The sequence below is a fragment of the Lissotriton helveticus genome, chromosome 6, assembly GCF_964261635.1.
Source record: "Lissotriton helveticus chromosome 6, aLisHel1.1, whole genome shotgun sequence".
Taxonomy (NCBI): Eukaryota; Metazoa; Chordata; class Amphibia; order Caudata; family Salamandridae; genus Lissotriton; species Lissotriton helveticus.
In genome coordinates, this window is record NC_136067.1 from 358,017,187 (window position 1) to 358,041,448 (window position 24,262).

The window sequence follows — 24,262 nt, forward strand, 5'->3', positions numbered from 1 at the left end:
CTCTGCCTCAGCGCCGGCCTCGCTGCCGCCCTGAGCGCTCTCCTTTGGTTTTCGCCCGTTTTTGTCAGTAATTTGTGCTTGTTTCTTCCTGTGCCCAAGATCGTGTGCTTACTGTTTTTTCCCCCGTTTTTGACTTGAATTGTTGCCTGTTTTTTTTGTATGTGCCGTTTTCTCGTCGTGTTTTGAACTCCTCTGTACATTGTGCCTGTCTCCTTCCTGCTTCCCCGCCTACCTCGCCGCCCTCCGCTCCCGCTTCCCGCCACCGCCATTAGCCCCGCCCCTTTTCTCTTCTGTTTCCCTCCCCGCTCCCGCCTCCCAGCTGCTCCGCCCACCCGCGCACTTCGCCTTAAATGGCGACCGTGCGAACGCGCAGCGGTCACGCGCAGCGGGTGCGCCGATTGTGCGCCGAGGGCGCGCCAAAGGTAAGCCCGTCTGCGCCCGTCCGCGCCTGGACCGCGCCCAGTGCCAGGACCCCTGGCCCCCGAAGAGCCCGACCGACCCGCCTGACGTACTCCGCCACCACCCTCACCGCTCTCAACACCGGCCGACTCCCAGAATGCCATCAAGCCACTCCACGACGTACCCACGGACCTTTCAGCTGCCACGCCTGCAAGTTCTCCTGCATCCGGACCAGCCTCGCACCAGCACCCGCCAAGTCGAACACCAGCAGCACCCACCTCAAGTGCATCCTGCTCAACACCCGCTCCGTCCACAGACACGCCATCGAACTCTGGAACCTCCTAGACACCACAGCCCCTGACGTTGCCTTCCTCACGGAGACCTGGATGAACGCCTCCTCAGCGCCCGACATCGCCATCGCCATCCCAGAGGGCTACAAGATCGTCCGGAGGGACCGAAACGCCAACCAGATGGGAGGAGGCATCGCCATCATCCACAGGAACACCATCCGTCTCACGACCAGCACCGACAACACCCTGACCAGCGCCGAACACCTGCATTTCCAGATCCACACCAACCCGAACACCACCCTCAGAGGCACCCTGATCTACCGACCCCCTGGACCACGCACACAATTCAGCGAGGACATCGCTGACTTCGTCAGCCCGCATGCCCTCCCCTCCGCTGACTACATCCTCCTGGGAGACCTCAACTTCCATCTGGAGAACAACAACGACCGCAACACCAGCACCCTGCTCGACAACCTCGCCAACCTGGGACTCAAGCAACTGGTGTCCACCCCCACCCACCTCGCCGGACACACACTCGATGCAGTCTTCTCCTCCAGCACAGACATCGACTTCAGCCACGCCACAGAACTTCAATGGACGGACCACAGCTGCGTCCACTTCACCTTCAAGAGAACGACGACCCACCACCACCAACAACAGGCCGCCCGCAGAAGCTGGAACAAGATCACAGCAGACCAGCTCGCCACCTCCCTGAGCCAGCACCCTCCTGCCAGCTCAGCAGACCCCAGCCAGGCCGCCGACAACCTCACGAAGTGGATCAGCAACTGCGCGGACGAACTCGCCCCACTGAGGACCCCGCCCAGCAGACCCGGCAGCAAGAAGGCCCCTTGGTTCACCGACGAACTCAAGAGCTCCAAGAAGAACTGCCGAGCCCTCGAGAAAGTCTGGAGAAGGGATCCGACACCGGACAACAGGACCTCCTTCAAGCTTGCCACCCGGAAACACCACCAGCTGATCCGCGCCGCCAAGAAAACAGCATTCAAGGACAGGCTGGACAACAACGCACACAACAGCAAGGAACTCTTCAACATCGTGAAAGAGCTCTCCAACCCCAGCGCAGGAAACAACGACATCACCCCATCGCAAGACCTCTGAAACTCCCTCGCCTCATACTTCCACAACAAGATCGCGGACATACACAACAGCTTCAACAACCAACCAACGCACACCATGACCGAACAACCACCCCCCACTACCACCCTCCACGCCTGGACCCCGATCAGCACCGAAGACACCATCCGCACGATGAACTCCATCCACTCCGGATCTCCGACCGACCCCTGCCCTCACCACGTCTTCAACAAGGCCGACGCTGTCATCGCACCCCACCTGCGAGACATCATCAACACATCCTTCGACACCACCATCTTCCCTGAGAGCTGGAAACACGCCGAACTCAGCGCTCTACTCAAGAAACCAACAGCGGACCCCACCGACCTCAAGAACTACCGCCCCATCTCGCTCCTCCCGTTTCCAGCCAAAGTCATCGAGAAGACCGTCAACAAGCAGATGGCCGCCTTCCTCGAGACGAACGGATCCCTCGACCCCTCACAGTCCGGCTTCCGAGCCAACCACAGCACGAGACCGCCCTCATCGCCGCCACCGATGACATCCGAGCCCTGATGGACAATGGAGAAACAGCGGCCCTCATCCTCCTAGACCTCTCCGCGGCATTCGACACGGTCTGCCACCGCACCCTAGTACGGCGCCTCAGCAACATCGGAATCCAGGACAAGGCGCTGGAATGGATCATCTCCTTCCTCGACGGAAGAACACAGAGAGTCCGCCTACCACCGTACAAGTCAGAGGCCTCCGAAGTCATCTGCGGCGTCCCTCAAGGATCATCTCTGAGCCCCACCCTCTTCAACGTCTACATGAGCCCCCTCGCGGCCATCGTACGCAAACACAACCTCAGCATAATCTCCTACGCCGACGACACCCAGCTGATCCTCTCCCTGACCAACGACCCCGCCGCCGCCAGAGCCAACCTGCACGAAGGGATGAAGGAGGTAGCCGAGTGGATGACGACCAGCCGCCTAAAACTGAACTCGGACAAGACGGAGGTCCTCATCCTGGGACCCTCACCCTCTGCCTGGGACGACTCCTGGTGGCCTCCCGCCCTGGGCTCCGCACCCAAACCAACAGACCATGCACGCAACCTGGGCTTCATCCTGGACTCCTCCCTCTCCATGACCAGGCAAGTCAACAACGTCTCCTCGGCGTGCTTCAACACCCTACGCATGCTACGGAAGATCTTCTGGTGGATCCCCACCGAGACCAGGAGGACCGTCACCCAGGCCCTCGTCACCAGCCGACTGGACTACGGCAACGCCCTCTACGCCGGTACCACCGCCAAGCTCCAGAAGAGACTCCAGCGGATCCAGAACGCCTCAGCCAGACTCATCCTCGACATCCCACGAACCAGTCACATCTCCGGACATCTCAGAGACCTTCACTGGCTCCCCGTCAGCAAAAGAATCACCTTCCGCCTCCTCACCCACGCACACAAAGCCCTACACGACCAAGGCCCGAGCTACCTCAACAGCCGAGTCAACTTCTACGCTCCCAAACGCCACCTCCGATCAGCCAACCACGCCCTCGCCGCCGTCCCCCGCATCCGAAGAGCGACTACAGGAGGAAGGTCCTTCTCCTACCTGGCTGCCAAGACCTGGAACTCCCTCCCGACCGACCTGCGCCTGACCCAAGACCACCTCTCCTTCAGGAAGAAGCTGAAGACCTGGCTGTTCGAGCAGTAGCCCCCCCCCCCCCCCCCCCCAGCGCCTTGAGACCCTACGGGTATGTAGCGCGCTTTACAAGTGTCATTGATTGATTGATTGATTGAACATGATCATAATTCAAAACAATACATAAACAACTCATGATTTAAAGGTAATAACTAAATGAATATACAACAAAGAAGTTCTCACAATGTTGTAAATATGTAATCTATGCCTTTACGATCCTAATCCTAATGTTGTTTTTTTTAGTTTTGTCTGCCACCTATTTTTTTATTTTACTTTTTCATCTATCTCGTTTGTATCTGTAACGTGGGTGTAAGTATGTACATTTCCTCATGTAACGTACTTGGTTCTATTGTGAAGAGGTCTGACACCTTTGGCTGAAGTCCGCGCTATATAAAATTGCATTAAATAAATTAATAAATACAGCAAGGAGTTGCAGACTGGCCGCGCCCTTTAATCGCCCCGTAATAACTTTGCTACTCCTAACATGGATGCACGTAGAATCAGCTTTTGAGATGCGTTGCGCGCGCTCCAGTGTCTGGTGGTTCTCTGACAGGGACTGTAAAAGAGTCTGCCTGGCGGTTGTCCTATGTCTATTTTGGCGGCGTGCTGCCGCTGAGTGTTTGTATCTACGCCAGGGCAGGCGTGGGGGAAAGTGCGCGGGAGACCCGGGCGCACCGAGGCCATGTCCTCCTCCAGGACCCATCCAGAGAAGTTCCGGGTGAGTGCGCTGCCCAGCCTGCGGTCCGACATAAGGCCCTTCGCGTGGGTTGGGCCCCTTATATCTACTACCGGCGCCCCTACTAGAACGCTTTGGCAATCTAGCAAGAAATTAGACTACTGTAGTCGAGCTCACTGTACCATGAGGTGCTCTGCTACCCAGCAGCGCTCCTTGCTTTACATGTTGCTAGTAGTTTCCTTATTTTGGGCCATAGGTTAGCAAAGTCAAAATGATAAGTCTGAAATGTGATGCATCAGTGAGGATTAAACTACAAAGTTAAAGGAAGTGGACAAACTGCGCAGTCCCCAAATCTGTTTAAAAGTTTTTGTGATGATGTGTGATTCTTACATTTGTGACGAGGTGGCCTCTCTGACTGACATACAGTTGCGATAGATTGAAATGAATGTCCTTTTTTTTTTTTTTTAAGACTTGTTACGTCGCTAAGCCAATTTGCCGTGCAATTACACATAGCAGTCCATTCCAGCGCCATTAAGCTTACCAGTGAGTTCGAGTTTCAGATTTTCAACCTCGCAGGAGAATACTTAAAATATATAGGAGAATAACGATCTGGCCCCCTATGATGCTTTCTTCACTTTAGATAGCAACGTTACGGAACATCTCTGGGCGACTTTAAAAGAAACGGTTTTATTTATTCGTTTACTAGTATTGGCAATATTTTTGCTTTTAACATGGTAACAGTATAAACAATTTACAAATGAGACGGCAATTGACTAAATAACTAGTGCCAGTTCTCTCTTCTGTTTTATTGCTACGTGCTTAGTACTTTACGTTAAGTATTTTTGAATATAATTATGAGCAGTGATGTATAACGTATGAACTGACTTGTGGGAAAAATGACACATAGGGAACGAAAAGTCAGACTCTGAAAAAGATGATCTACGGTTAAAATCTAGGTTTTGGTGTGATTTAAGGTGGTTTGCATTTACGTTAGGGTATAAAGATTAGGGGCCTCATTTATGAAAAGTGACGCATCGCTGCGTGAAACCAGCGATACGTCACTTTTCACTGCTCACTCCTTGCGACACCAATGGTGCGTCATATTTACAGTATGACGCATCATGGCGCAAGGAGTTACAGATACGTCAGTATTTCTGACGTATCTGTATGGCGCAAAAGTGACACATTGCTGGAGTGCGTCACAAAAATGACGCAACTCCAGCAATGTCTCCTTTCACATGGGGCAAGCCCCATGTGAAAGGACCTGCGTCAGTCTTACACCTGCTGTGAGGCAGGCGTAAGAAATTGATGCATTTGTGTCCTAGAAGTGGCGCAGTGAAATCGCATAGATTTCACTGCGTCACTTCTATGACCCTTTCTTGCGTCAGAACGCCCCCCTGCATACATTATACCTGGCGCAGGTATAATGTGGCGCAGGGGTTTACAAAGTGATGCATCTACCTAGATGCGTCACTTTGTAAATATGGTGCAACAAGGCACATTTTTTACGCTGCTGGTGCGTCACAAAAAGTGACGCACCGGCAGCGTAAAAGTGACGCACGGCCTCATAAATGAGGCCCTAGGTGTGGACTGACGTCTGTACAAATAACCTCGTAGAGTGACCAAATCAGTTAAAAGATCTAATTTCGCTTAATTGAAGCTGGGCAGTTTCGATACTATATAAATGGCACACACTGTTCAACCATTGAGAATGTTATGGTACCTTCTGTTTTCCTTAAGGCAGTGATTTTGTGGAAAGAGACAGCTAAGCAGAATGTTCTTTAGTTTCATTTGGTTAGGTGTGAGTGTGTTGGGTTTGTAAGAGCACTCCCAAAAGGAAGACAATGCCATATAAGGGAAGATCTTAAGAATAGATGAGTCTTGGGACTCAACTATGGAGTGTTGTGTGTTAACATAGTTAAGGAATGTTAAGGCAATAAAGAAGTTAATAAAGGCTGTTGAACTGGGATGTGGTGGTTGCAGCATGTATTGATATGTCCGGCTGTTTACTGTATGCTGTAACTTGAATAAACTCTTACCTGGTGATCTCCGACTTTATATTGGCAACAAGTTAACACAGCAGGATGAGCGAGAGATCCATGTGTGATTCCTGTACCCGATTTTATTAATACCAGTCAGAATCCCCTGCAGGTCTGTTCTTGGTAGTGCGCCCAAGGCAGTGTTAATCTATTGCCTCCAAGACCCTGGGGCTCTCAACCGTGTTCAAATATGCCAGAAAAAGGTACTGTAATTAAAGCACTTTTCTCTAACGAAGGTTCGAGGCATTCCTCGTGGGCTGAACTCTTGAGCGAGGTATTTATGGCTTTCAATGTGAGCTCCCCACACGCAGCCTACATTTTTGACATTGTGCTTCACGTCACAATGTTGTATGCAGAACATTCCGCCGCCATCCTTAATTGGGGGGCCTACATGCTGAAAGAACTGGAAAATAACCAACAAAGTGTAACTCACTTGGTGACAGGATAAAGTTACACAGAACATAAACAACAAGGTGTACTTCACTTGGTGACATAATGCTCCAAATACTTAGGGCGGATAACCTCCCTGCAGCTCGACCTACGAGTAAGGTTGGCCCGTCCCGAACCGCTCGGTTCGGATGGGTCTCCCTTAGAGTGTGATTCACACTCACTCCTTGTTCTGTCGTCATCATGTGCTGTGGGAGCGGTGTACCTCGCCACCCTCCCCAAATTCCAAATCTTTCCTTCTTGTGTTTTCACAGCATTATTAAATATTTTCACAATCTTTGTGGGTGTAGAGAACTCTGACCAATTTGATTTGCCTGTGGGTGCTTTAATCTTGACCACATCACCAACTTTAAACTTAATCTCTTTAACTGAGTGCAGTTTATCAAACCTGGTTTTCCTGTCCCTCGCAGCTTTGAATTGCCTGTCACGCCACTGTGACTCCCTACAGTGACCCGTCCAACCTTTGTGCCAACCCATCCACCCTGGTACTAGCCTTGAGTTTGGTCTTCTTGCTCTCAATAGTTCAAAAGGGGTGACGCCTGTGGTTTGGTGAGGGGTGAGTCTGTAGGCCTCCAAGCGTTTCACTACCTCATCTTTTCAACTCAACCCACTAGCCCTTGCTAGCTGCATCCTTCCTTGATGGTTTTATTAAATCGTTTCGACCATCCCATTAGTCTCAGGGTGATATAGCGCACACTTCTTGTGCAATCCCACTGCTTTCTAGGAAATGTTGCATTTCTTTAGAGCAGAGTTGCACACCATTGTCAGTTAATAAGGTACTAGGCATTGCAACCCTTTCCCGAGGAACACTTCTTGTAAGAAATCAATTACCACCTTCCGGCCACCTTGAGTACAGATCTACAAGTACCAGGATGTAAGGTGTCCTATGTTCACTGGTTAGTGGACCCACTATGTCTAACGCCACGTCCACCCATGGACCTATAGGGAGTGGCCTGCACTGCATTGGAGGTGTGTGGTGGTTTAGAATCTTGTCACTGGTAGAGCACGGTATGCAGTCTCTTACTTCCCTCTCGATCTCAGTGTCCATGCTGGGCCACCAGTAGTCTGCATGCAACCTTTGCTTAGTTTTGGTAATCCCCAAGTGCCCTTCGTGGGCCAGGTTGACTAGACGGTTTCTTAAGATCTCAGGTTGAACGAACCTCGTGCCCCTGAACAGACAGTCGTCGGTGACTGATAATTCATTTCTGACCATCTAGAACGGTCTTAGTGCCTCTTCTTGTTTGTCTTTGTCTTTCCAACCTTCTTTAGTTTTCACGCACACCTCCTTTAGTAGTGCATAGTTTCTTAGAGTTCCTTTCCAGCTTTCTTCTTCAATGGCTCCTTGGGTAACGACACACATGTGTTCCGACTGTATCTCCCTCTCATCCTCATCTTCCTCTTCTGTGCCGATCAGATCTTCGTTCGACTCCCTCACCAGGCGTGAAAGACAGTCTGCTTCTTGGTTTCTTGCCCCGGTACGTATTCGACATCGAATGTGTTATCTTGGAGGTTCACCACCCAGCGTCTTATCCTGCTTGAAATGGAGTCCAGTCCTTTCCTGCTGAATACTTCAACCAAGGGCTTGTGGTCTGTCCTCAGGTGAAACCTTGTTCCCCACACAAAGTCTCTGAATTTGCTCATGGCCCAATGTCACCGAATAATTTACCTCAGCCTTGCGGAGCGATCTTGAAGCAAACGCTATTGTCTCCTTGCCTTTTTCACTCATCTGCATGGGGACTGCTCCCAGTCCTTTCGAACTTGCATCGGTGGTCAGCACAGTCTTCTTCCTTGGTATAAAAGATTTGAGACTCTGAGCTTCTGCCAGTGCCCTTTTTGTATCTTCAAATTCCTTCTGGCACTCCTCACTCCAATTGAAGACTACCCCTTTCTTAAGTAGGTTGTGTATGGTATATGTGCGTCTAGCAAAGTTTTGTACAAACTTGCTATAAAACTATCATCCCCATGAATAATTTTATCTCATCTTTGTTTTTAGGTGGGGAGAGGTTGATGATAGTGTTTTCTAGCTCTGCCTTCGGACGAATTCCCCCTGCCGTCACTTTATGACCCAGGAATTCTATTTCGGCACAGCCAATCTTGTGTTTTTCTTACTTTACTGTGAGTCCCTGTTCTTTGAATCTCTCCAGTACTTTTCTCAACCTGAATTCATGTTGTTCCTCATTCTCTGAAAATCCTGGTAGCACATGACCACAGGAGCAAGTTACTCATTATCCTTTGGAACACTGCCGCGGCTGAGACCAGCCCGAACGGCCTCCGCTTAAATTTGAACGCCCCCATGGGTGAGTTCTTGGGAGTCAGGGTGGAGTCTAACCTGGTGATAACCTGAGGCCAAGTCGAGTGTGGTAAATATCTTTGCTCCCTCCAGTATGCACATCATTTGTGAGATGTTTGGAAGTGGGAACTTGTCCACGATAACTTCTTTGTTCAGCGCCCTAAGATCAATGCATAGCCGAACAGATCCATCCGTCTTCTTGGCTGCGACTATTGGTGCCAGCCACTCTGTGGCTTCAATTGGTTCTATCACCTTTTAAACTGCATAGTTTCTCCAACTCTTCCTTCCCGCTTCCTGTATGGCAATGGGGAGGTTTCTGACCTTGGCTGCAACGGGCTTGGCATTCTCTTTAAGCATTATTCTATGGGAATAGTTTCTGAGGCAACCCAGGTCCTCCGCAAAGACCTCTTTAAACTCTTACTCTATCCCCACTCTTGCTCTACCCACTTCCTGTACTAGTATCTGGGGATCCTTGTTGGGATTAAGATATATGCCTAGTTCCTTTTGTGCTTGCCACCCCAGAATGTTATCACCTTTTCTAGACACGTAGATCTTAGTAGCCTTTACCCTGTCTTTGTAGCCAACTGTACCCCAAAAGTGACCTTTCATGCCTATGGGCTGCCCCCCGTACCCACCTGGTCTTGCATCCATTTTCTTGAGACTAGACACTCTCTCAAATTCCACTGCAGATATGATTGTGATCTTGGAACATAAATCAAACATTGCTTCCATCCCAGTCCCTTCCACAGTTTTCATCCTTGGGACTGCAAACTGACTCTCCCTGTACTTGCAACACAATTTCATCGCTAACGCGCATGGAGCTTTCCCTACCCTGTTTTTTTGTAATTGCTAATACTTCTGCAACATTGTCTGAAATGTCCCCTCTTCCCACACTTATTGCATAATGATTTCAGGGCAGGACAATCCCTGTCACTTGCCATGTGACCTTGCTTGCCGCACCGGTAACCGTTTCCTTTGAAACTCCAACTCTCTTGCCTACTTCTGCTCCTTTTTTTGTTCTTTGACTGCAAGTACATTCTCACCTTCCACTGACACTTCATTCACCTTGACTTTACTCTCACCATCTTGCTTTATTTCATTCACACATTGCATCATGTGCTCCCACCTGTTACGCCTCTATGAGCACCTCCCCCAGGGGCGGGTCGTCTTTTAACCATAGTTCATCTCTTATGCGTTCAATCTTACATGTCAAGACAAACTGGTCACGGATTCTCTCTTCACAAGCTCCCCCAAACTAGCAGGTAGCTGCTAGTTTACACAATTCAGAGACAAACTCCTCTATCGTCTCACCTTCATTTTGCCCTCTCTTCCCAAAATTATAACGCTCCATAATAGTGCTTATCTTTGGTAGGTAATGTATTTCTAGTTTTTTCAGGCTTAACTCAAATTCATTCAACCCCCTCGCATCATTCGCATTCAAATCTGGAAGATTTTCTTGTCCTTCTGCGCCTAGGTAATGCATTAAAAGGACAACTTTCCTTTCAAGCCCTAAGTTTGGTCCACACACCACCGCATAGTTTTGGAACACTTTCTTCCATTTGTTCCACTTGAGGGTTGGTTCTCCAGGGGTGGGTAAAAAGAACGGAGGAGAGGTTACATTCTGCATGGCTATGCTAACTTCCAGGTGAGAGGGGTGTAAAGGCTATCGGATAGCTACTAGGGGATGGCAAAATACAACAAAAACCACCACGGTTTTAAGTCATAACGTTATCACCTTCCTAGCAGGAATACCAAACATAGAGGAGACATAAGTGAAGGTAAGAGATGGTCTCAATTGGCCTCACACCAATGCCTAACGCTGCGACATGCCCAGAAGCTACAGGGCTTCTACGTGGTACACTTGTACTGGCCCAATACAGCCCGCCTTCCAATCACCCAAAACCCAAATTTCACACCCTACGATGATTCCAACAGTCTCTACGATCCCTGTTGGTCTGGCTGGTATTTTCTTTCCCGTGCCTCCTCCGCGCACTCCCTACTGCGCTGACGTCACTCTTCTGACAGGACGGCCCTGGCTTCGTTCCATGCGGCGCTCCTCCTCAGCTCGCACTGCCAATCCACGCTCCAAAAATGCCCGGAGATTCTTCATACACCACCACTGGCACCGGCGATCAACATTCGCCCAGGCATCTGCTATGCCCCACAGTTCCTCACCGTGCCAGTCCGTCTGTTTTGGTTTTCCCTCAGCACAAGACTGTAGAGGGGAACTGCTCTTCCTCCGCTGTCCCACTCCGAACTGCCCCGGCAGCGTACCTTCTGTGTGCCTCTCCGTCGCAAGACACTCCTCACCTCGCTCTTGTCACCGATGCTGCTCCCAGAACTTGCGGTGAAAGCGATCCCTCCACCGGAAGCAGGTAAGTCCCGGTAATTCCTGCCCATGTTCTTCTCTAAGCAAGCCGGGATGAGTGTGCCTCCACAAATCACGGAAGCACTCTTATCCGCGATGAAGATTCTTAGTCTCACGTTTCCTTCACCTCGCAGTGTGAGAACTGGAGTTTCTTTTAACAATTCAGGGTGCTGGGGCATATGGGTAGGCAGCACATCACGGAGATAAAGAACGCTGAGGGGGAGGAGTGCACGGCTGAAGTTGACATTGCAAACACGTTCAGGGCCTACTATTCTGACCTCTACACGTCGGGATGGAGACCTGGAGGACGACATAAATGACTACCTAAACTACATTGATATCCCAGTACTTACCAACACGCACAGGGAATTCCTTATGCTCCCCATAGAAAAAGATGACATTTTGGAGGCCCTGTCTAGTATGAAATCAGGCATTGCCCCGGGCGCAGACTGCCTTACCGCGGGCTTCTACAAAGCCTTCAAAGACAAACTCCTTCCGCACCTCTCGGCTTTGTTTGACGATATCTGCGTGGAGGGCATAATTCCACACTCCATGAGGGAGGCGCTCCTGGTTCCCATATTGAAACCGGGCAAACCCCGGGATGAGTGCAGCTCATACAGACCCCTGTCCTTGCTTAATGTCGATGCGAAACTCTATGCTAAGGTTCTGGCCACCCGTCTGGCACTTCTCGCGCCCGGGCTGGGGGCTCCGGAACAAGCTGGATTTATACCTAACAGGAACTTGGTGTACAATATACGCACTGTTTTGGGCACACTGCAACACGTTCAACGGGATAGGAAGGCACTGGCAATATTCCTTGACATGGAAAAGGCCTTCGACTCGGTTGAATGGCCGTTCATGAGACTGGTGCTTCACCGCATGGGCCTAGGACAACCTTTTCTGTAGATGGTGGGGGTCTTATATAATCAGCCGCGTGCCAGGATCAGAATGGGTGACTCGGTCACCGATTCCTTCCCCATAAGCTGTGGCACCAGGGAGGGGTGCCCGCTCTCGCCTCTCCTCTATGCTCTGGTGGCGGAGCCACTAGCATGCGCCCTACGGGAATACCACGGAAACGCGGGAATAGGTTTCCCAACGTATAACATTATTGTAGCAATGTATGCAGACGACACTCTATTGTACGTCAGAGACCCAGATAGTAACTTGGCCTCCGTACTTAGAGAAGTAGTACGCTTTGGCGCGTTATCTGGCTTGATGATCAACTGGTCGAAGTCAGTGGCCTTCCCCTTGACTCCTGTCACGCAGCACATGATTATGGAATACCCATTACAGTGGACCACAGATACGGTCAGATACTTGGGGATGGTTGGCTAAATGGCTGTGTATTCTCCTAAGTGTAAGCGCGGTCTGCTATACAGGGATGTGTCGCTTAGTCAGATGGGGGGCGGGGGGATTTAGTACTGTGATTTCCAACCTTGCATTGTCAACCTTGTTAAAACCTAAAAATAAAATTAATAATAAAACAAAAAAAACAATTCAGGGTGCTCGAGTCTATATTCCACTTCCTGTCCCGTCCTCGTCGCCAGTGAGAAATCCAACCTCAATCAGGACACAGGAGACAAGGTTGGCACAAACAAGATTCTCTTTAGTAAGGTGAAGGTTTCCAGGAAGAAGACTCCAGCCACAGCTGTCCGCAGTAAGATCGTTCCTCTCATACAGGGCGCTCTCCTCCGAACGTTCACTGCTGTGACATTCTAAATGATGTCACAGTGGTGTCGACCAAGTGCCAGCCTAACAGAGGGTGGGGAAGAGGGTAAAGGTTCTCCCTAGGGCGGAGGATACCACACAGTAGCCAACGTGTTTCGTCCTGCTGGACCTCTTCTGGGCTCTATTCAGAAATAAGTTCCTATTGAGGATAGTATTCATATGGAACTGGTGAATTTTCATAGAAGGACTTCGATTGTCTTAAGCTAAATGCATGAAAAACTGGCACTTTGCCAGGGTGCTGATGTCTGAAAGCAAAATAGACTCCAACAAGATACACAGGGTTGAACTTAGTAAGATAAGCGAAAATTATCTCTCCACTAGTGACAAAGGTGAATTACTGACTAATAAGGAGGTAGCATTGGAGGTACATACTGAGAATGGTAATAATCAGTAGGTGTTTATCCTTGAATTTGATAAAAGACTTTTGTGTATGCAAGTGATAAGCTGGTTAGAAGTAAAAATGATGGCAGACTCTTGATCTCCAATCACATTGTTGAGCGGAAAGAAATTGAAGCAGTAATGGAATTCAATTGAAGAGTTCTGTTATCCGGCCTATTGGGAATGGAGGCAAGCCCATCGAGATGGTGGGAGAGTATGAAGCAGAACTTTAAAAAAACAATATAACACCAGGCGTTGTGTTCGTGGCTAAAGTCAATGCTTATTTACTGGGTTGGCACGACCAAGAATTTGGTAATATTGTTAGATCCCAACAATCCTGCTCAAGTAATACTGAAGAAAGTTTATGTCCAAATTTTATCTATTAAAAAAAAAAACTTGTGCCGTTGGAGGAGGCTTATAATGGCCACTTTCTAATACCACAGAGATGCTATCCACACTTTAAAGAGGTAGGGATTTTAGTTTGTTCAATGTGGCCTCTGCATACCACTAGATATTATACTTCCTTCATAACCCCAGAAGGCTTGTATCAAATCAGGTGCATTCCCTTCAGGCTAACGTCGGCCATATTCTTCTGGGTAGTGAAAAGTCTGTTTAAAGATATAGAAGGTGCTGTTGCTTTCCAGGACGATGTGCTAGTTTTTGGAAAAGATCAGTTGCATTGCGATGATAAATTACATCTGGTACTTTCATTTTAGAAAGCAGAGGGGTGACGATCGGTGCTTGAAAAATGTGGATTCAGCACTCCCATCATTGATTTTTTTTTTTTAGGCTATCATTTGTCGGCCAATGGAGTCCAACCAACAGCAAGCCTGGTTCAGGCCCTTGAAAATTTCAGTCTACCAGAATACAAAGATCAATTACGATCTTTTATGGGATTAGTTGAATTTTTTTAATAGATTCATTCCCTGTTGTGCAGAAAAACCATATCGTACGAGAAATCTTTTGAAAAAGAACACCAAATTTGAATGGAGTGGAGAGTGATCAGGAATTCTATCTGGTTAAAAATGAGGCAGTGTATGCTAATCCATTGAAATCTTTTGATTTTCGAGATGAAAGTTCTAATCATGACTGGTGCCAGTTAATTTAATAAATAACCCGTTGAGATGGTGGCCCCCAGGGCTTTTATAAAGTCTTGAAGGGGGGGCTCCATTTGCCCCTCTCCTTTAGACTTGTAATGTCTGCATGCCACTGGTATTTGGCCCACTGGGGGGCTTCCTTACAAGGATGTTTATGAGCCTGCACTTTTTATTGTGCTGCGGATCCACCTGCAATTTTGCAGCAAATTGATATTAACACTCAGTTGGGTCCCTGTGGGACCCCACCACCAGTTCTAGGGCGTCGGGGTAGTCCTATCCTGTCCCTCTTTTGTTTATTTTGTAAATTCTTAGTGGGACTCAGCTCAAGCGGAGTCCCAAGATGGCTGCCAACACTTTCTGGTTGAAGTGTTGGCAGCCAATCAGATTTTAGCACGGGGACTGTTGGAACCGCAGAGAAACATATCCATATATTTACAAATTTTTTTTTCTTTTTAATATTTCTAAAACTACTGAACAGATTTACACCAAATAAGTGAAAGTGTGATCTGTGTAACCAAATTTACCTTTTGCCCAAATTCAGTGTCATTCTGTTCAGGCTGTAACCTTGTTCAACGGTCCTATGGGAATTAACCTAGGAAAATGTGTTTTGAACCCACCCCACTCCCCCTCTTCTCTGCTCCTGCCTGCCGGGCCAGCTGAAACTTTCCAATCACAAGCTGACGTGAGTGTCAAATTTTGGGAGGAATTTGTGAAAATTTGTCAAACGCCGCCAAAGACATAGGCAACGGAAAAACTTTTAATACAAATCAAGTCCTACCTATAACTACCTACTGGCGAAAATATAATTTATAATGTTTTGGAGGCCCACAATCCTGTGAGAGCCAGTACATCCTGTGTACTCCTGCGGGAGTCCACAGGAGCCAGTGCGACCCTCCCCAACGTCTCCTGCGAGAACCATAAAAAGGAAGAATGTGGTTTAGGGGCTGTAGGTGGCTGCCTGCTTTCGATGTGTTGGGTGTGGCCTCTCACATAGCGAGGGTTGGCAGCCTACGAGAGGTTGGGTGCCTTGCTGGCCAAAGGACTAGGTCCTGCAGCCAATACCCCATTGCACATGTGGGGGTAGACTGCACACCTATTGTAATAATGTATTACTTTATGGTAAAAAAACATACAAATTCACAGAAAAAAAACAAAGGTTAAAGTGCATTTTATATGTGAGAAACATAGTTGGATTTTAACGTGAGTTAAAAAAAAGCACATTTGAAATTTACTGAAAATGCACTACCATACAAAAAGACCTGAAATTAGTCCATTGTATGTAACTGACATAAGTATAACTAACTTGCAGCAGTGTGATACTGTGCGTATGAGCTCACGTATTCCATCAGTGATGACACCTGAAAGATATGGTGGTGCAAGTTATACTGACAGCACTAACATCGAGTTGTGAACAATGACAAGAGCCCTGGCCTTTGTGTTTGGTTGATTTTGAAGGGTAATTTTGTATCTCTGAGTTGCTTCACAAATGTCAGCTGCATCGTTCACATTCCGGGTCTCGTTGGTAAAAAGTAGTGTATGATCTCTATGCTCTCGAGGTGGCACAACCAATCAAGATTCAGGGGGAGACCCTTTGTTTAGCATTTGTTGAATAGATTTTGCTCAAAGGTGTTGGCGTTTAATGTGTCATCTAAATGTTTGGCCAACTATAGTGCACCTGTGAGGAAGTATGCCCAAGAGAGATGCCCTGAGGATGCTCCTCACAGAGGTCAAGGCCCATACTATCCATAAATGATCCATCTACCGGGTACGTCTGTGCTATTTTCACTGCTGCAGGATCATCAGAGACCTAACTCTGCAGAGGGAAGTGAGAAAGACATTCGTGGCTGATGTCGTTGGCAGCAGAACGGTGGGTACTTGTCGAGCTCATGGAACTGTGAGGTCTGTCCTCAAGATGACCATGTTGCCTTAGCTGCAGAGCCGGGAAAGGGAACAGACAGTGAGTACATGTCTGTGATCTTGGCCACACTAGACTAGGCGGTACCCAGGGTCTAAAAGTGGGTCTTAATGTGCGCAGCTTCCCATTTAGACATGGCTGCGAAGTGGGTGCCAGACCTGCAGCATGGATGGTGAACTACAGGGGCAGAGGGGGGGGGGGGGGGGGGGGGGCAACAGCAGGCCATAAGATGGCATTGGAATGGTCCTGACAGGGCAGGGCTGTACTGTGTGGGCGGACTCAACTTCTCCCTACTACAGAGAAGAGGCTCCTTGAATTCAGGGCGTGTCCTACACTAGTAGAGTCCTTTCGTACCACTCCCCCCTCGGTATTTAGATACTGCTGCCAGCAACATAGGGCACGGATCTCCACCTGGCGATTACCGATCGCCGTGCTGCAAGATAGGGCACACATGCAAATGCTTCAGGAAGAGTTTTTACACTATTTCAGACATAATGACAATTCCATGGCTGTCCGGGGTACAGACTGGGCAGCAATGAAGGTGGTTACGAAAGGGCTAATAATCTCCACTGTCGTCACCACAAAGAGGACACTAGAGAGTGAGTTTAAAACACTAGAACAGAGACTTGGGGGCCCTTCAAACCTGACAACTCCAGGGGACACAGCAACTAGCCAGAAATACGAAAAAGCTGAAATTTTATGGAACAAGCAGACAAAGAGGAATTACATAATGTTCAATCGTGTCTGCTGGTAGGAGGATAGTCCTAGAACGTTACTGACATGGTTTCTCTGTCATGAAATTGCCTCTGTTACTATTACTGCACTGCAGAACGAGCAGTGGGTCACAGTCTATATGCAGCTGCAAATCAATGAGGCTTTTTGTAATTATTACAAAATGCTTTCCAGTCCAATGCCTGTTCCGCAGGAAGAGGATGGTTACCTGGTGCTACGTTCATAGTTGAGACGTAAACAATCGCACAAACAGAAGAAGTCACTAGCGACACTGGTCATGCAGGCTGAAATCAAGGCGGCAGTAGCCGATCTGATTACATCAAAAACCCCTTGGCCAAATGGCCTCCTGGCAAAGTGGTGACAAACGTTCCCAGGGACAATGTCTGAAAAGCTCATGGCGGTATATCTGAAATCTCTCTAGCGGGATGAACTCACCAAGATGATGAGAGAGGCAGTCATTCTCTTATTGAAATAGGGTAATGAACCAATGGATTGTCAGGCATATAGACGCTTGTCTATTCCACGTTCTCGGCAAAATATTGGCAAATCGCTTGAAAGGTGTTATTATGGACCTGGTGCATACCGTCCAGAACGCATTTCCAGGCTAGCTGCATTAAATATTAGATGTTTGGTCAATGCGCTGGGTGAGGTGGAAATTGCTGACCAGGATCTTGCTTTGGTATCGCTAGATACTGAGACCGCGTTCTCTTGTGATGCCTGTTTGCTACCCTGGAAAAAATTAATTTCGATCAGCAGTTAATAAGACTGGCCTCACTCTTGTATACAAAGCCACTGGCCAGGGTCAAAATAAATGCATATATATATATATATCCCCTAAATTGGTGCTGGAGAGGCTCTAGACCGGGATGCCCTTTATCCTTCTTGCTGTACACATATGATCTACTTGTATATGTAACGGACCCAACACACTCCATGGCGTTTTTCCTAACTGAATTGGATCACTTTGGCAGGCAGACTTATTTGAAAGTTATTATGCAAAAAACCTCCATATAATCCTTTAGAATGCCTACAGCGCGTGCCCCAATCTACATTAATGCTAACAGCCATACCTTGGAACATCGATTCGATACAGTACAGTACATGGAAAAAGCTGTTACCAGTAATGAAAATAGGTGGCAGAGATGACTCCATGCAGTTATTTACTAATCTATGTAAGAATGTGGATAGCTGGTTGACCTTGCTTCTGCCACTTCCTGGCAGAATAGCTATCCTGAAGATGCTAATACTCCCTTGTTGCTTACATCTTTTTCAGAACTGCATGTTCTCTATAGCACCAGAAATGTTGAATCAATGGAGATCACTATTGGTCACCTTAGTGTGGGGGGATAAACAGTTCCATCAGGATGGACACATTAAAGTGCTCCGAGGAGCTGGGGGTAACGTGCTGGATCTAGAGGCATATTATCAAGCGGAACGGCTTGCTGTGGACTTGTATGACCTGTAAAACGGTATTGATGGGAAGATTGTGGGAGGAGGCCCGACTAGTAGAGTCCCATATGGCTTTGTTATGCAGAGGTCATAATAAATTGGACGACCTACACATAATCCAGATTACGTTGCACAACTGGCTAGATAAGGCAGAGGACTCCCCTAGGCCCCAAATGTACCAATATGGGACATACTGGCGTTCCGATGCAAGGTTGAGAGTCTGGGCATGACCAGGTGGAAGGAAGCTGGGTAGGAGGGGATTTCTATGCCGACGGCTCTCTGCTCTCCTTACAGCAGGCTAGCGAGCAATTCTGACCGGGAAAATTCTTGCACTACTATGCTGTACGCCCTCTGAAGGTATGGGGAACAGTAACTGAAACCCCACACACATTTCATGCCCGAGGGCGGTTTCTCCAAGTGGATGGGGCAGAGGAGTCATAAAGCTGGTATGCTTGGTGTTAAGGGAAGATCTTTGGAAATCCTTTCTTAAATAGTCAAGTGTTCATTGACTATCCATGGGTGAATCTTTAGCATTGAGTCATGCTGGAAATCGATCGCTCCTTGTCTTCCTTTTTTGAGATTTTGCATCCACATGAGCAGGTCACTGACAGAATTATCGACCTACAGAAATATCGACGCAAGAATATCGAAGTCAAGAATATCGACATCCTACATGATGTAACCAGATTCAGACATTTGCTTTTTGTAAGTGACTGATTTATTGACTTTGCCTCTTTTTGAAATAACATTTTATGTTAAAAAAAAAAAGAGTATCTGCATCCTATCTGCATCTTGGTAAGTACAAAAATAATGAGAAAAAAATATATTATTAAAAAAATCGTTTTTTTAAAATTATTTTTTTTTAACAAAGTAAACACATCATTAAAATAAGCGGTTAAAAATATTTTAAAACCATTATAACTAATATATTTATATGTAACGTAAAAATACATTAAACATACATATAATCTATATACTTAATATTTTTTTTATTATTTTAAGAACTTATACATTTGAAATATCTTATTATAAATACATCTATACACCAAAAAATAATATAAATATAAAACATATATATATATATATCTCAAACTAAAAAAATTCCAATAATTTTTAGTAATTTTAAAATTAATTATATATTACAGAAACTAAAATACAAAAATATGAGATAGCAGAGGGAATAAAATTACTATTCCAACTCCAAACAGTGCAACAGTAGGGTAAGTGTAGGATAGCATAGGGGTAAAAATTACTATTCCCACTCCAGTGAGTGCAACAGTGGGGAAAGTGTTGGACATTGTAGGTGTAAAAATGACTATTCCCGCTCCAGTGAGTGCAACAGTAGGGAAAGTGTTGGATAGCAAAGGGGTTAAATTGACATACTTATTAACTAATTTTGAAAAATAAATAACATATTAATAAATAACAAACATTATTAATGAACACCAATGCAATTACATTAATATTTACTTAAATACAATTAAATTACTTCCCACCATATTCCCCTATAAACGCACAACATGCTACACATAAAAACCACAGTTAATGTATTTATTAATTCATTCAAATTAATAATTTATTAATCAATACCAATGAATACAATTAATAAAATAAATTACTTCCCACTCTATTCCCCTATAAACCCACAACCAGCAACACATAAAAAATAACAACTTTATTTTATTTATCAATTAATACAAATTAATTTCAAATTAATATTAAATATAAATTAATAAAATAAATAATTACTTAATTATAAATTACTTCCCACCCTATTCCCCTATAAACCCACTACACATAAAAAAATAACACAATTTAATGATCAATTAATCAACCAATAAAAATGACCATTTAACAATAAATTAATGATCAATACCAATTATTAAAATTTTATAATTACTTAATTACAATTACTTTCCACCCTATTTCACTATAAAATCACATTCCACTACACATAAAAATAACATTAATTGATCAATTAATCAATTCATAAAAATTAACAAATAGAAAATAATAATCAATTATAAAATTACTTCCCACCCTATTCCCTTATAAACCCGCTCTGATACTGAAACACAAAATGTACTTTACATTTTTTTATTAATTTTTAAACCTTAATACATATAAAGTACTTACTAAAATACAGAACACTAACCTAAATTTCGATATTAACAACGAAAATGTTGCTAACAATATTACTTACTGAGATATTACTTACTTCGATATAAAAAAAACTGATATTTCTTACCCTAAGGTCGATATGCTGGTCCCCAATATTCGTGACATCGATATTCTGTCCCTATGATATTAAAAACTCTATTAGTGTAGGTCGATAATAAAAACTCGATATTTTGGCTGCTCACCCCCATGAGCATGTGTAAGTTTATTGCATCTTGTTGCAAATCATGTGTGTATGAAGCTGGATGGATATATATAGATATAGATATATATCATACCAAAGTAAGGTATAGTGTGTACATAGTCCAGTGGAACCCCAGAGGTATAGCAGAGGCTAAAGTAGATCATACCTTACTCTCTTTTGTGGTAGTATCGTTGAGCAGTGAGGCAATGTTACTTTTCACACAACACTGAATGCTGGCTTGGAAGGGCCATTTAGATTATTTTTGCCATGAGAAACTGTTCAAAAACACTCTAAGTTACTGTGAGATTATTTTTGGATAACTTGATAACGTTTGTGGTATGGCCTGAAACACACTACTAACACAATTTAAGCAACACAGGACATGTGTAAGCAGGTTAACTTTTGTGAAAGCCATACTTTACGTTTTGTGCAGTACAAGACAGATCAACACAGCAGAATTTTCAGAGAAACCCCGCCCCCAATTCATTCTTATGGAAAAAAACAAGTTATGTTTACAGTTAAGTAGGCAGTTTTGTAATAAGAGTTTTTGGGGGTAGAACCAAGGTTCAGATAGGCACTCGAGAGGCACCACCAGCAGCACTAAGGCAGCTGGGTGCAGAGTGGGTGCCAATGTTAACCAATGGGGCGCCCCGGTTGGAGGCTACTCGTGGGCATGCCATTTGGTCTCCGGAGCCAAGCTCCTAGTGTTAAGGTTAGGGTAAAGGGGGTCCCAGGTTAGCACCAAGTCTACACCACCAGTGGTGCAGGGGCGGCCCTTTGCAGGGTGCTCAGTAGGTGTTGGGAGCCCAGTGCGTTTCAGTGGAGGGTGTTGGTCCCGAAAAAGGGCTGACTGTCTGAGCCAAAAGACCGGACGAAGGGAACCAACGACTAGAAGATGAAGAGTTGCTGGACAACAGGACTCTGTTGGGCGGGCACCTCAGGACTCTGGAACTGCGGGTGCAGGTGTGTCGTGTGGGTTTTTCTGTCCGGTCACGTTTGGAGGTGGGGGGCCCTTCTGGATGAGGCTGCAGGCATTGAGGAAAAAGTCGGTGGCGGTCGTCCAACGGTGGATCACAGGTAAGTATCGTTGGGGGGTGGGAAGGGGACCTCGTTAGGGAGTTGAGCCACTCATGCGGTAGGCATCTGCTGAGTGTGGAGTACTTGTGGATCTGGCCCGATCTGGCCTTCTGGCTTGGGTTGGTGTTTGAGAAATCTGGTGTCCTCGGGAGATCAGAGTTCCTTGGTCTCTGGGGTTCTTGGAGGTTGCTGGCCGCAGGACACACAGGTTAAGCTCTCAGAAGTTTCAGAGCAGGAGACAGGCCGGTGGGGTTGGAGCCAAAGCAGTTGTCATCGTCCTCTTCTGCAGCATGGTTCTTTGTTCCTCCTTCTTGTCACTCCGAATCTGAAGAGGCAAGTTTCAGGGGTGCCCATAAATACTAGATTCAGGGGCATTACAGAGGTGAGCAGGTTGGGACCATAGGGTCCCTTCCCTGGGTTGTCTTCACCCCTAGTATGCCTCTCTCCAGTGGGAGGGGGTCATAATTCTCTTCCAGTTTGGAGGGGTTCATGATGCTCTTCCAGTTTGGAGGGGTTCCCCCATCTATAAGATGAGGCGGAAGCAGTGAGACGTGGGCTTCACTTCTCCTCCCTCACCTGAGGGGTGATGTTGATGAAGGTGGACACACCTCCCTTCCTAGTTAGGGTTTTGTGCAGCTTCTCCTTCCCAAAATAGGGCTCCGGACCGATGGGGGCCGGTTGCTAATAGCAGCAAAAGGTTGGGGCCAACTAACAAAGGCTTTGAAGCTCCCTCTTCGAGGACCCTGCCCATTTTGGGGCAGGAGGCATGACCGGATGTGCTTTGTTTCCAGACCCAGTGAGCGAAGAAGTGCTCTCTACCTAGGAGGTCCAGAAATGTGTCTGGTGGTTGCAGATGGCTGGGGAGCCAGTCAGGAACCACACCAGAGTTGTTAGTTTTTCAGGGGGCTTCTCTAAGATGCCATCTGTGTGCATTTTTCATTGAACCTACACTGGTGCCAGTGTTAGAGTTAATGTGCTGGGAAGTTTGATACCAAACTGCCCACACTTCAGTAAAGCCATCATGGAGCTGATGACAAACTCCCAGACCATGTACTCAAAATGGCTCCCCTGCACCTACAATGCCTGTGAATGGCACAGGCACTGTAGAGGCATATTGCTCATGCAGCTATGCCCTCGCCTATGGTATGGTGCACCCTTCCTTTAGGGCTGTAAGGCCTATTAGAGGGCTGTGTTGGTGTGCATGGCACACAGGGGTGTGTGCCATGTTGAATCTTTTGTTTGGTCTGCACCAAAGCACTCTGTTGGCAATGGCAGAGTGGGGGTGTTAAGGTGAGGGGTCTCTGAAGTTGGTATAATACATGCTGCAGACCTCATAATACATGCTGCAGCCCCAGGCCCTCTCTAGTCACAAACAAGGCCCTTGGTACAAGGGGTATCTTTTAGAAAGGACTTGCATATGGCCAAGAGGTGTGACAATTGTGGGTACAAAGGTACAATTTTGTGACAGTACAACAGTGCCGGGCCCTGGTTTGCAAGACCCCAGTACACACTCAGTCAAATTGGCATCAGGTATCTGACCAAAAGTTAAGACTGTAACCGTACCAAATGGGGCAACTGGTAGGGTCTATGCTTCTTCAGGGACCAAACCACAGCAAAGGCCTCCCTCTCAGTAGCACTCCAGTGCCATTCCCTGGGCAGTAGCCTCCTGCCTATAAAAGCAACATGTTGGTCTTGGCCATAACAATTGGTCTGGGATAGGACCTCTCCTGTCCCTAGCTTAGAGGAATCAGTCTGCACAATAAACTGCTTGGAGTAGTCTGGAGCCTTGAAAATAGGTGCTGAGCACGTTGCCTCTTTTAAAGTGTCATAAGCCATTTCACAGCCAACTGCGCTGTACGCTTTATTTGGCATCTTCCTTGAGGTACGTTCTGTGAGTGGGGTCACAATGGACCCAATTGCCTTCACAAACCTCCTGTAATACCCAGTCATGCCAAGGAATGCGCTGACTTGGGTTTAGGTTGTTGGAGCCTCCCAGTCCAGAATTATCTGGATCTTGAGCTGTGGGCTGTAGAACTTGCATTTGGCCTCCACCTACAAGGTGGTCCAAGTAAACAACAGTGCCCGGCCCTATCTGGCATTTGGATGCCTTGATTGTTAGGCCTGCAGTTTGCAGAGACTGTAAACCCTTCCCCCAGGTGATCCTTCCTGGAAGAACTAAAGGGAGCAATGCCATCAAGATATGTTGCACTGAAGTTCTCCAATCTTGCAAGGACTTAATTCACCAACCTT

General features: G+C 46.8%; 1 protein-coding gene across 1 annotated transcript in view; it reads left to right on the plus strand.

Annotated features, from left to right (window-relative positions):
* Window positions 1–4,042: 4,042 nt before the first annotated feature.
* E2F6 (E2F transcription factor 6) overlaps window positions 4,043–24,262 on the plus strand; it is a 236,613-nt gene continuing 216,393 nt past the window's right edge. Inside the window, exon 1 of the mRNA XM_078647792.1 lies at window positions 4,043–4,172. Within this exon, the coding sequence (XP_078503918.1) occupies window positions 4,137–4,172 (36 nt within the window). The 5' untranslated portion in view covers window positions 4,043–4,136. The remainder of the gene's footprint in view (window positions 4,173–24,262) is intronic.